This window comes from Salvelinus namaycush, chromosome 11 (assembly GCF_016432855.1).
Source record: "Salvelinus namaycush isolate Seneca chromosome 11, SaNama_1.0, whole genome shotgun sequence".
Taxonomy (NCBI): Eukaryota; Metazoa; Chordata; class Actinopteri; order Salmoniformes; family Salmonidae; genus Salvelinus; species Salvelinus namaycush.
In genome coordinates, this window is record NC_052317.1 from 6233784 (window position 1) to 6246648 (window position 12865).

The 12865-nt window shown below is 41.9% G+C and overlaps 1 protein-coding gene across 2 annotated transcripts in view; it reads left to right on the forward strand.

Annotated features, from left to right (window-relative positions):
- Positions 1 to 9656, forward strand: part of LOC120055733 (ATP-dependent zinc metalloprotease YME1L1-like) — a 49748-nt gene extending 40092 nt beyond the window's left edge. For both annotated transcript variants that reach the window (XM_039003668.1, XM_039003669.1), the window contains 5 exons: positions 2733 to 2884; positions 3218 to 3344; positions 3749 to 3822; positions 4994 to 5080; positions 8948 to 9656. In XM_039003668.1, the coding sequence (XP_038859596.1) occupies positions 2733 to 2884; positions 3218 to 3344; positions 3749 to 3822; positions 4994 to 5080; positions 8948 to 9091 (584 nt within the window). In that variant the 3' untranslated portion in view covers positions 9092 to 9656. The remainder of the gene's footprint in view (positions 1 to 2732; positions 2885 to 3217; positions 3345 to 3748; positions 3823 to 4993; positions 5081 to 8947) is intronic.
- Positions 9657 to 12865: the final 3209 nt, after the last annotated feature.

Genomic DNA, 12865 nt, shown 5'->3' on the forward strand with positions numbered 1-12865 from the left:
TATGACATCATTTTCTGGAATTTTCCAAAATGTTTAAAGGCACAGTCAACTTAGTGTATGTAAACTTCTGACCCACTGGAATTGTGATTAAGTGAAATATTCTGTCTGTAAACAATTGTTGGAAAAAACTTGTAATGAATTTGTAAACATTTCAAGAAACATAATTCTACTTTGACATTCTAGGATATTTTGTTTAGGCCAGGGACCAAAAATCTATATTTAATCCATTTTAAATTCAGGCACTTTATTTTGGGGGGGGTGGGTTGAGGTGAGGATGAGGATTATTTAAGATACTCTTTGAAGAGGTAGGGTTTCAGGTGCTAACACAAACCACATGCATATCGACACATATAGACACACACACACACTTTCACGCTCATCATATGCTGCTGCTCCTCTGTAATTTATTCTTGCTCTTGTTATCTATTCTGGTGCCTAGTCACTTTACCCTTCCTTTATGTACCTACCCCTTGCAGTTGTACACATCTTGCCATGGGGCTGAGAGAAAATGTGCAGTTTTAAATCTAATTTGGGTCTGAGAGAAAACGGAGTCATGGGGCTGAGCGAAAATGTGCAGTTTTAATGCTAATTTCCTGCAATTCTACACATTTTGTCATGGCTTAAACATTTTGTCGTGACTCAAACATAACAAAATCAATGGGGGCCCCATGCCATGACAAAAATACTCCTGAATGCATCATTTTTTGAACTTTTGATTCTCTTTGACCAACCATGTTTCCATCCACAGTTTTTATGTAAAGTCATACTGTATCACAAAACTCACAACCACTGTGATGGAAACAAGAAGTTTCGGTACAATTTTACAAATGGAACAGATCATTCGTTCGTTCGACATGGTGGGATCTTTTTGTGTCTGTAAAATATGCGAGAAATGGCGATGGAAATGCCTTTATGCGCAAATATTGATATAATAATCATCATATCGACGTAAACTTGGAGTCATGCGACGATATGCTGTGTGGTCCTCCGACTCGGGAAACCATGCAATTTATTAGGCTACAGATTAAATAATTTATGATGAACTTTACAGGGTGGTGGAAGTGCACTGGGATCTTGATGCTCCTTTCCAATAAATATCGAGGGTCTGATTCTAGTTACATGATGATCGATGCTTGACTGCCATTTGACAAATAAAAATATTCTCACTCTTATCCATAATAATCTCATCATGTAGACTAGCCTACCTGCACTGTATCTGTGAGCTGTTGGTTAAAGCACACATGCCAAGACCAGAATAGGCACATTTTGTTATTCAACGCAACAGTTTCTGTGACAAAACTATCGGTAGAATTGAAAATGTGATGGAAACACATTGAACATTAGATTTTTATTCGATGCATGAAAACTTAAGCTAAAAGTCTGTTTGGTGGAAACACATCACAGGTGGGAAAATGCGCATTTGCAGATTTGAGAATCTCGCATGAAAATCTGTCGCCAGTTGGATGGAAACGTAGCTACTGACTGACTAGCTTTTATTTTGGTGATTGTTAGTTCTCAAAGATTATCTTATTTAGAAATATATACAGTGCATTTGGAAAGTATTCAGACCCTTTTACTTTTTCCACATTTTGACAAGTTTCTCTGGTCTGATGAAACCAAGATTGAACTCTTTGGCCTGAAGCGTCACGTCTGGAGGAAACCCTGCACCATCCCTACGGTAAAGCGTGGTGGTGGCAGCATCATGCTGTGGGGATGTTTTTCAGCGGCAGGGACTGGGAGACTAGTCAGGATCAAGGGAAAGATGAACGGAGCAAAGTACAGAGAGATCCTTGATGAAAACCTGCATCAGAGCGCTCAGGACCTCAGGCTGGGGCAAAGGTTCACCTTCCAACAGGACAACGACCCTAAGTACACAGCCAAGATGACGCAGGAGTGGCTTCGGGACAAGTCTCTGAATGTCCTTGAGTGGCCCAGCCAGGGCCCGGACTTGAACCTGATTGAACATCTCTGGAGAGACCTGAAAATAGGTGTGCAGCGACGCTCCCCATCCAACCTGACAAACCAGAAGAATGGTAGAAACTCCCCAAGTACAGGTGTGCCGAGCTTGTAGCGTTATACCCAAGAAGACTCGGCTGTTACCGCTGCCAAAGGTGCTTCAACAAAGTACTTAGTATTTTAGAATAAGGCTGCAACGTAACAAAATGTGGAAGAAGTCAAGGGGTCTGAATATTTTCCGAATGCACTGTATATGTGTCCATGATCTACATACTTTATATCTCTTTTAGTCGTCCTAAGTTTACACTGAAAACGTTTTTTCATCCCATTTATTATTACTATTATTATATATTTTTTTACTGTTTGGACATAGGCGCCCGAAAAAACACCGTCCAATACTTTTCTATGTCGAAACAACCCTGTAAGATACAAAATGAATTCCGCATAGGCTATTAAAAGCGAAACACAGACAAAAGAAGAAAAAAAAACTAAAAGTAAACAGAAGGAAATGCCGCTCCTAATTGGAAACAGCATTTCTACTTAGAGCCAATCAAATGTGAGCGCTGAATGCCAGCGACTCTGACCACTCCCATTCAAAATATAAATCCAAACCTGAATTGTGCCCAGACTTCCAATAGTTGAGTGAACGAGATGGGACTACATACACCTATACAATCCTCTCGGACCTACCTATGGGTTTATTTGGCATTCAGGGACCGAATGGCTTCGAGCAGGAAATCAAGTGATTATCTCTATCCATCTCTTCCTTCCCACAGGCCCAGAGAGGAGGAGTGTGGAAATAGACAAGAAGAACAAGGAGATCACAGCGTACCATGAGTCTGGCCACGCTATCGTGGCGTACTACACCAAGGACGCCATGCCCATCAATAAGGCCACCATCATGCCCAGAGGTTCTTCCCTGGGTCATGTAAGTAGGACTGGAAATAGGGAATTTTAAATATATAGGAAACTAGATGGGTAGGGAACACAACATGGTTAGACTAATTAGAATATATTTAAAAAAAATAATGTTATACTGGTTTCTTATATGAAGGCTATGACACAAAATAAAACCACCTTTTTTTCAGGAATCTGTTCTGCTGAGCATGCCAGTATAATAATGCATAATGCTTAATTCCCCCTGGGTTTTGTCTTGCAAATGAAATGATTGTTTTTTTATGTTTTTAGAATCGTCAAATGTGAAGTGGTTGGTTCCGTTTGTTGCCAGGCCTCACTCCTCTTCCCCCACTGTCCATCCTAGGTGTCTATGCTCCCGGAGGATGACCGCTGGAGCGAGACGCGAGCTCAGCTGCTGGCCCAGATGGACGTCAGCATGGGAGGCCGTGTGGCAGAGGAGATCATATTTGGCAATGAGTTCATCACCACTGGTATGCAGGGGGATGTAGAGTTGGCGTAGGAGGGCAATTAGAGTACAGAGTTACACCTAGCACAGTACTGTAGAACAATAAGAATTTTCCAGAAAACGGGATGGTGCATCCCGTGTTGGGGTAATCCTGGCATCCAAATGTAAAATAAATAATATTCACGTTTTAGTGATTGATGATATGGTCATATAGCTGACACTTTTATCCAAAGTGACTTACAGAATTGTGGAACATTGACAGTGACGCATATCTTCAGTATATGTGACCCATGCAGGAATCGAACCCAGGTCCTTACTGTTGCCAGCACCATGCTCTGACTCACTGAGCCATTGGTATCTTTTAGCCTGTTAATAGTCTTCCAAGACTCAACAAAATATATGAAATACATGTTCATCTTGTTTTTTTAGGGGCATCAAGTGACTTTGATGCTGCCACCAAAATTGCAAGAATGATGGTGACCAGATTTGGAATGTGTGAGAGGGTAAGTTATGTTTGTTCGGGAAAGAGGAAATTAATTAATGTCTTATACTGCATGAGCAAAGGCCCATCAAGACCTACTACCTAGTGTGGAACCTTCACAAAGATCTATCTCTGTTTCTCAATTCAATGAGCTTCATTGGCATAAATGGTAACCACCCTATGTTGCAGCACTACATACAGTGCATTCGGAAAGTATTCAGACCCCTTCCCCTTTTACACATTTTGTTACATTACAGCCTTATTCTAAAATGGATTACCAAAATATTTCTTTATCAATCTACACACAATACCCCATAATGACAAAGTGAAAACAGGTTTTTAGAAATGTTTGCAAATGTATATAAAAAAATTTAAAAAACGAAATACCTTATTTCCATAAGTATTCAGACCATTTGCTATGAGACTCAAAATTGAGATCAGGTGCATCCCGTTTCCAATGATCATCCTTGAGATGTTTGTACAACTTCATTGGAGTCCACCTGTGGTAAATTCTATTGATTTGACATGATTTGGAAAGGCACACACCAGTCTGTATAAGGTCCCCTAGTTGACAGTTCATGTCAGAACAAAAACCAAGCCATGAGGTTGAAGGAATTATCCGTAGAGCTCCGAGACAGAATTGTGTCGAGGCACAGATCTGGGGAAGGGTACATAAAACATGTCTGCAGCATTGAAGGTCCCCAAGAACACAGTGGCCTCCATCATTCTTAAATGGAATACGTTTGGAACCACCAAGACGCTTCCTAGAGCTGGCCTCCTGGCCAAACCGAGCAATCGGGGGAGAGCACACAGACAAGACAATACAGATGTGCCAAGCTTGCTGCATCATACCCAAGAAGACTTGAGGCTGTAATCGCTGCAAAAGGTGCTTCAACAAAGTACTGAGTAAAGGGTCTGAATACTTATGTAAATGTGATATTTGCGTTTTTTATATATATATATATTTTTTGCAAACATTTCTAAAAACCTGTTCTTGCTTTGTCGTTATGGGGTATTGTGTGTAGGTTGATGGGGGGGGGGGGAACTATTTGATTAATTTTAGAATAAGGCTGTAACGTAACAAAATGTGGAAAAAGTCAAGGGGTCTGAATACTTTCCGAATGCACTGTATATATTGTGACAGTATATCTTTCTCACTCACTCACTCACTCACACTCTCACCTGTGTTGTAGCTGGGTGTCATGACCTATGCTGACCAAACCAAACAGAGCCCGGAGACACAGGCTGCCATCGAACATGAAGTCAGGATACTTTTAAAGGTAAGTTTCCACATACATCGTCCTTCTAAGGCCCTGACTTGGTGCTCTTTGGCTTGTGGTTGCATCACCGCCTGGTATGGCAACTGCTCGGCATCTGACCGCAAGGCGCTACAGAGGGTAGTGCGTACGGCCCAGTACATCACTGGGGCCAAGCTTCCTACTGTCCAGGACCCCTATACCAGGCGGTGTCAGAGGAAGGCCCTAAATATTGTCAAAGACTCCAGCCACCGTAGTCATAAACTGTTTTCTCTGCTACCCCACAGCAAGTGCTACTGGAGCGTCAAGTCTAGGTCCAAAAGGCTCCTTAACAGCTTCCAAGCCATAAGACTGCTGAACAGTTAATCAAATGGCTACCCTGACTATTTTCATTGACCCCCCCCCCCCGCTCTCTTTTTACGATGCTGCTACTCACTGTTTATTACCTATGCATAGTCACTTTACCCCTACCTACATGTACATACCTCAATTACCTCGACTAACCTGTACCCCCGCACATTGACTCGGTACTGGTACCCCCTGTATATAGCCTCGTTATTGTAATTTTATTGTGTAACTTTTTTTTACTGTAGTTTATTTAGCAAAAATGTTCTTAACTCTTATTTTTCTTAACTGCATTGTGTGTAAAGGGCTTGTAAGTAAGCATTTCACGGTAAGGTCTACACTTGTTGTATTCGGCGCATGTGACAAATAACATTTGATTTGATTTGAAGCCCTTTACAGAAATTCATTCAACCCTATCTTCTGTCAGATGGCATCATTCTAACAGGACACGCAGTTGCCATGAGCCATCTATACTGGAACTCATCTCTAAAAATGTAGATGTTGCTTATCCGCTTAACACTAGTTCCTAGTTCTGAAAATCATTCTGCTCTCCGTGGCTATGACGCACTGGCTATTACAGCAAACCATGCTCGATCAGATGAGCAAACGTGCTCCAGCTAGCCTCCTAGTGCTAGCTTGTTTGAATGGCCTTTACGGTAGCCAGTTTGACAGGTTGTTGATCAAGTTATGGGTCTTTTCTCATAAATCAGCATGTATCGGACTCTGACAGCTGGCACTGTGCCTCGCTAGTACTTTGTAACATTTGGCCAGCGCAATAACGTTGCAGCTAGAGCAGTCAGCTGTGCTGAAGAACTAGGCGCACTAATCACAGCTAACCTAACATACATTTGAAGTCGGAAGTTTACATACACCTTAGCCAAATACATTTAAACTCAGTTTTTCACAATTCCTGACATTTAATCCTGTCTTAGGTCAGTTAGGATCACCACTTTATTTTAAGAATGTGAAATATCAGAGTAATAGTAGAGTGATTTTATTTAAGCTTTTATTTCTTTCATCACATTCCCAGTGGGTCAGAAGTTTACATACACTCAATTAGTATTTGGTAGCATTGCCTTTAAATTGTTGAACCTTTTGCATAACAACAGAATTAACGACTGGTCGCATCTGTGGCAACATGCCCAAAAGAACCAACCGATTTTTGACCAGACTGGTGGTAGAATGAAATTGGTGGAAGAATGGAATTGTATGAATTTTTCTTATAAAAATTAATTAAAATATGTAATTCATTGTTAGTTTAATATGTTAACTGTTTTATAAAACCAACAAGGCATGCAAGATCGCGCTATGTGATGAATACAGTCGCAAGTAAATGGGTTGACTGGCACTTCGTTTCGTGTCGGGCTGAACAACGCCATTTACCTGTGACTATTAATCACATAGCACGGCCTCTTTTCAATCAATCAATCAAGTTTATTTTATATAGCCCTTCGTACATCAGCTAATATCTCGAAGTGCTGTACAGAAACCCAGCCTAAAACCCCAAACAGCTAGCAATGCAGGTGTAGAAGCACGGTGGCTAGGAAAAACTCCCTAGAAAGGCCAAAACCTAGGAAGAAACCTAGAGAGGAACCAGGCTATGAGGGGTGGCCAGTCCTCTTCTGGCTGTGCCGGGTGGAGATTATAACAGAACTATGCCAAGATGTTCATAAGTGACAAGCATGGTCAAATAATAATCATGAATAATTTTCAGTTGGCTTTTCATAGCCGATCATTAAGAGTTGAAAAACAACAGGTCTGGGACAGGTGGCGGTTCCATAACCGCAGGCAGAACAGTTGAAACTGGAATAGCAGCAAGGCCAGGTGGACTGGGGACAGCAAGGAGTCATCATGCCCGGTAGTCCTGACGTATGGTCCTAGGGCTCAGGTCCTCCGAGAGAAAGAAAGAGAGAAGGAGAAAATTAGAGAGAGCCAAGATTTTCAAAATGTTCATAAATGACAAGCATGGTCAAATAATAATCAGGAATAAATGTCAGTTGGCTTTTCATAGCCGATCTTTAAGAGTTGAAAACAGCAGGTCTGGGACAGGTAGGGGTTCCGTAACCGCAGGCAGAACAGTTGAAACTGGAATAGCAGCAAGGCCAGGCGGACTGGGGACAGCAAGGAGTCATCATGCCCGGTAGTCCTGACGTATGGTCCTAGGGCTCAGGTTCTCAGAGAGAGAGAAAGAAAGAGAGAACGAGAGAATTAGAGAGAGCATACTTAAATTCACACAGGACACTGGATAAGACAGGAGAAGTACTCCAGGTATAACCAACTGACCCTAGCCCCCCGACACATAAACTACTGCAGCATAAATACTGGAGGCTGAGACAGGAGCGGTCAGGAGACACTGTGGCCCCATCCGAAGATAGCCCCGGACAGGGCCAAACAGGAAGGATATAACCCCACCCACTTTGCCAAAGCACAGCCCCCGCACCACTAGAGGGATATCTTCAACCACCAACTTACAATCCTGAGACAAGGCCGAGTATAGCCCACAAAGATCTCCACCACAGCACAAACCAAGGGGGGGCGCCAACCCAGACAGGAAGATCACGTCAGTAACTCAACCCACTCAAGTGACGCACCCCTCCTAGGGACGGCATGAAAGAGCACCAGTAAGCCAGTGACTCAGACCCTGTAATAGGGTTAGAGGCAGAGAATTCCAGTGGAGAGAGGGGAACCGGCCAGGCAGAGACAGCAAGGGCGGTTCGTTGCTCCAGAGCCTTTCCGTTCACCTTCACACTCCTGGGCCAGACTACACTCAATCATATAACCTACTGAAGAGATAAGTCTTCAGTAAAGACTTAAAGGTTGAGACCGAGTCTGCGTCTCTCACATGGGTAGGCAGACTGTTCCATAAAAATGGAGATCTATAGGAGAAAGCCCTGCCTCCCGCTGTTTGCTTAGAAATTCTAGGGACAATTAGGAGGCCTGCGTCTTGTGACCGTAGTGTACGTATAGGTATGTACGGCAGGACCAACTCGGAAAGATAGGTAGGAGCAAGCCCATGTAACGCTTTATAGGTTAACAGTAAAACCTTGAAATCAGCCCTTGCCTTAACAGGAAGCCAGTGTAGGGAAGCTAGCACTGGAGTAATATGATCAAATTTCTTGGTTCTAGTCAGGATTCTAGCAGTCGTATTTAGCACTAACTGAAGTTTATTTAGTGCTTTATCCGGGTAGCCGGAAAGTAGAGCATTGCAGTAGTCTAACCTAGAAGTAACAAATGCATGGATTAATTTTTCTGCATCATTTTTTGGACACAAAATTTCCTTTTTGCCTTATCGCTTAAATATTAGATACAGGTTTATAGTTTTTTAACTCTGACTCCTTTGAGGATGAAAGGGGGTTCAGTGGACGATGTCACCTTGGTAACATTTTCGAATGTTAGGGCAGCATATTGTGGTCAAATTTATTTTTTGCTGTCCCATGAGTGTTTGCGAACTATCAGACAGGCAGTGCAGACAGCTGACGTGAGACAATGCCACTGGCTGTGTAAAAATAATTTCCTGACTTTTCTGGTGGTTTGTGTGGTCCTCAGGATTCGTACGAGCGCGCCAGGGCGCTCCTCAAGTCTCACGCCAAGGAGCACAAGAACCTGGCAACCGCCCTGCTGCAATACGAGACGCTGGATGCCAAAGAGATCAAGATGGTCCTGGAGGGCAAGGCCCTAGAGATCAGATGAGACCTCCAAGGGTGGAGGCGTCACTCTGTTTATTGGGGGGATGGGGTGGGGAGAGGAGACAAAATATGGCTGTGGATTAGGGTAGGGAAGCATAGGAACTGTTGGGATTGGCTTTTTGGAAGGTGTTGGAATGTAAATATATGAAATTTAAGGTTTCAAGATAGGATAATTTTTTTTATGTAAAATATGTACGCAAACTACGCACAGTCTTATCTTCCTGTTAATGTCTGGATAGTTGTTAGGATCCTTATTGTCGATAACAAGGAGGATTGTGGGATTTCCCTTCAAATTGGTAGGGGCAATCAGCAGTTGCTGCATCCATTTTTGAATTTATAAATTAATGATATGTACCCATTTGATTCTTGAAGAATAGAACTTATAAATGCCTCATGAGTTTAGTTCAACTGTCATACCCCATCAGAACCCAAAATATACGCTTGTATTACGCCAATGTTTGTACACAAACTAAATGTAAACAAACACTGTAAAGCAGGGGTGTCAAACTCATTCCACGGAGGGCCTAGTGTCTGCAGGTTTTTGGTTTTTCCTTTCAATAAAGCCCTAGACAACCAGGTGTGGGGAGTTCCTAACTAATTAGTGATGTTAATTCATCAATCAAGTACAAGGGAGGAGCGAAAACCCGCAGACACTCGGCCCCCTGTGCTGTAAAGCCTAAAAATTGCCAGATTCACACATTTTGTTAGTAGTTTGTATGTATCCCATTGCCATATGACCTCTTTTTCAATGTAGCCTGTCGTGTGTGTGTGTGTGCGCACGCACATTGAATGTTTTTGGGCTAGTAAGTCCCAAGTCCAGTGAGTCCATGCCCTGGTTCCTCAGAATCACTACAAAATAATCTTACCAGTAAAATACAGTTGTCTCTACCTGAGACTGTCAATCATGTATTTGTAATAAGGAATCTGATTCCCCCTAAATAGTCTAACAACTTTTCCCAGTTTTACCAATATTCCCAGGTTTGAGCCTTGTGTGCTAGTTGCCGTTTCAAAGGTGGCCTTTTGGGAATGTACGTGTACTCGGAGTAGGGACTCTTTTGGACTTGAGCCACAATTCAAATGTGTCTTAGCACTTTGGTCAGTCTGATCACTTACTCGATGTATTTATGTTATCAAATATGTCAATGCTGTGTGTATATATAGATGGGAGTGCTGCTGTGCTTTGAAATTATGCTTTTATTCACTTCATACTCAACGTTGGCAAATTAAGCTGTGACGGGCCATTGGGTCCTCCGTTTTTGGATCTGATTAGTTCATCCATTTACTATGAAATACCTTACAATTATCTGGTTTCTAAGTCTAAACAATTGTCAAAGTAACAGTTAAACCTAAGAGACCCTACAACTCCTCATATCCTGGTTCATTCCCCACTTCTGCTGTGTACTCTCTATTCACATCTGAACACAGCTGTCTCTCTAGCATTACTTGAGTAGATCTGTGAATCAGTTTTTTTACATTTCCTCACTTTGTATGGTTTTAAGCACAGTGGCTCAGAACCTCACAGTGTAAGCAAGGACCGTCATACTAATTTGCTGACGTGTAGGCCTATAAGGAAAACGGTCAAATGCATCTGTAGACAATCGACTCAATCGCTTCAACAATGTAGTATCTCCATCTTTGGTGAGAATGAACAGTTTTTACAGAATGCTTTAGGCAAGAATATTGAACTCCTTTGAAATGTCTGCTAATGTTGAGTTGGAAGCATGAAGATTGTGATACAATGGAGGTTTAAAGCCATACCTTTAGGATGTAATAATGTGGGATTAAAAGGTTTTTAATTGTAATTTTTTGTCAACAATCTACACTAAATACTAAAATGTCAAGTGGAAGAATATATATTTTTTAAGATTGATAGAAATTAATTAACAAAAATATAGTCCTTGGAAAAGTATTCAGTCAATATATACATTGAGTATACAATAAATTAAGGACACCAGCTCTTTCCATGACAGACTGACCAGGTGAATCCAGGTGAAAGATGTGATCCCTTATTGATGTCAGTTGTTAAATCCACGTCAGTCAGTGTAGATGAAGTGGAGGAGACCGGTTAAAGTTTTTTTAAGCATGTGTGCTATTCAGAGGGTGAATGGGCAAGACAAAATATTACATTTCCGTTGAACGGGGTATGGTAGTAGGTGCCAGGCACACTGGTTTGTGTCAAGAACTGCACCACTGCTGGGTTTTCACACTCAACAGTTTCCCGTGTGTACCAAGAATGGTCCACCACCCAAAGGACATCCAGCTAACTTGACACAACTGTTGGAAGCATTTGAGTCAACATTGGCCAGCATCCCTGTGGAACGCTTTCGACACCTTGTAGAGTCCATGCCCCAACGAATTTACATTGTTCAATTCGTCGGGGTGTGGGACAACTCAATATTAGGAAGGTGTCCTTAATAATTTGTACACTCGGTGTATGTTAGAAACACATTTGGCAGTGACTACAGCTGTGAGCCTTCTTGGGTAAGTCTCTAAGCTTTACACATCTGGATTGTGCAATATTAGCCAATTATTATTTTTATAATTCTTAAAGCTCTGTCAAGATGTTGGGACTCATGGCTAGACAAAAATGTTAGTCTTGCCATAGATTTTCAATCAGATTTAATTCAAAACTGTAACTTGGCCACTCAGGAACATTCCCTGTCTTCTTGGTAGGCAACTCCAGTGTAGATTTGTGTTGTAGGTTATTTTCCTGCTTAACGGTGAATTCTTCTCCCAGTGACTGCTGTAAAGCAGACTGAAGCAGGTTTTCCTCTAGGATTTTACCTGTGCTTAGCACCATCCCATTTCTTTTTATCCTGAAAAAGAGATTTGCCAACGTCAAGCATACCCATACCATGATGCAGCCACCACCATGCTGGAAAATAAGAAGGCAGTTAACTCAGTGATGTGTTGGATTTGCCCCGAACATAAGGCTTTGCATTTAGGCCAAAAAGTGTGTTCCTTTGCTGTTTTTTTTCTTTTCAGTCATACTTTATTCTGTATATTTGTATTTTTCTTTTGACTCTGTCGTTTAAGTCATTATGTCGTCATTACAATGTTGTTGATCCATCCTCAGTTTTCTCCAATCACAGCCACAGTTTTCTCCAATTTACATTTAAGTCATTTAGCAGACGCTCTTATCCAGAGCGACTTACAAATTGGAAAGTTCATACATATTCATCCTGGTCCCCCCGTGGGAATTGAACCCACAACCCTGGCGTTGCAAGCGCCATGCTCTACCAACTGAGCCACACGGGACCACCAATCACAGAATAATAGTAGAGAGAATGATTGATTTATTTCAGCTATTATTTCTTTCATCACATTCCCAGTGGGTCAGAAGTTTACATACACTCAATTAGTATTTGGTAGCATTGCCTTTACATTGTTTAACTTGGGTCAAACGTTTCGGGTAGCCTTCCACAACCTTCCCACAATAAGTTGGGTGAATTTTGGCCCATTTATACTGACAAAGCTGGTGTAACTGAGTCAGGTTTGTAGGCCTCCTTGCTCCCACAGACTATCAGTTCTGCCCACAAATGTTCTATAGGATTGAGGTCAGGGCTTTATGATGGCCACTCCAATACCTTGACACCTTGACTTTGTTGTCCTGAAGCCAAAAAATTTTCTGAGGTCTTGGCTGATTTCTTTTGATTTTCCCATGATGTCAAGCAAAGAGGCACTGAGTTTGAAGGTAGGCCTTGAAATACATCCACAGGTACACCTCCAATTGACTCAAATGATGTCAATTAGCCTATCAGAAGCTTCTAAAGCCATG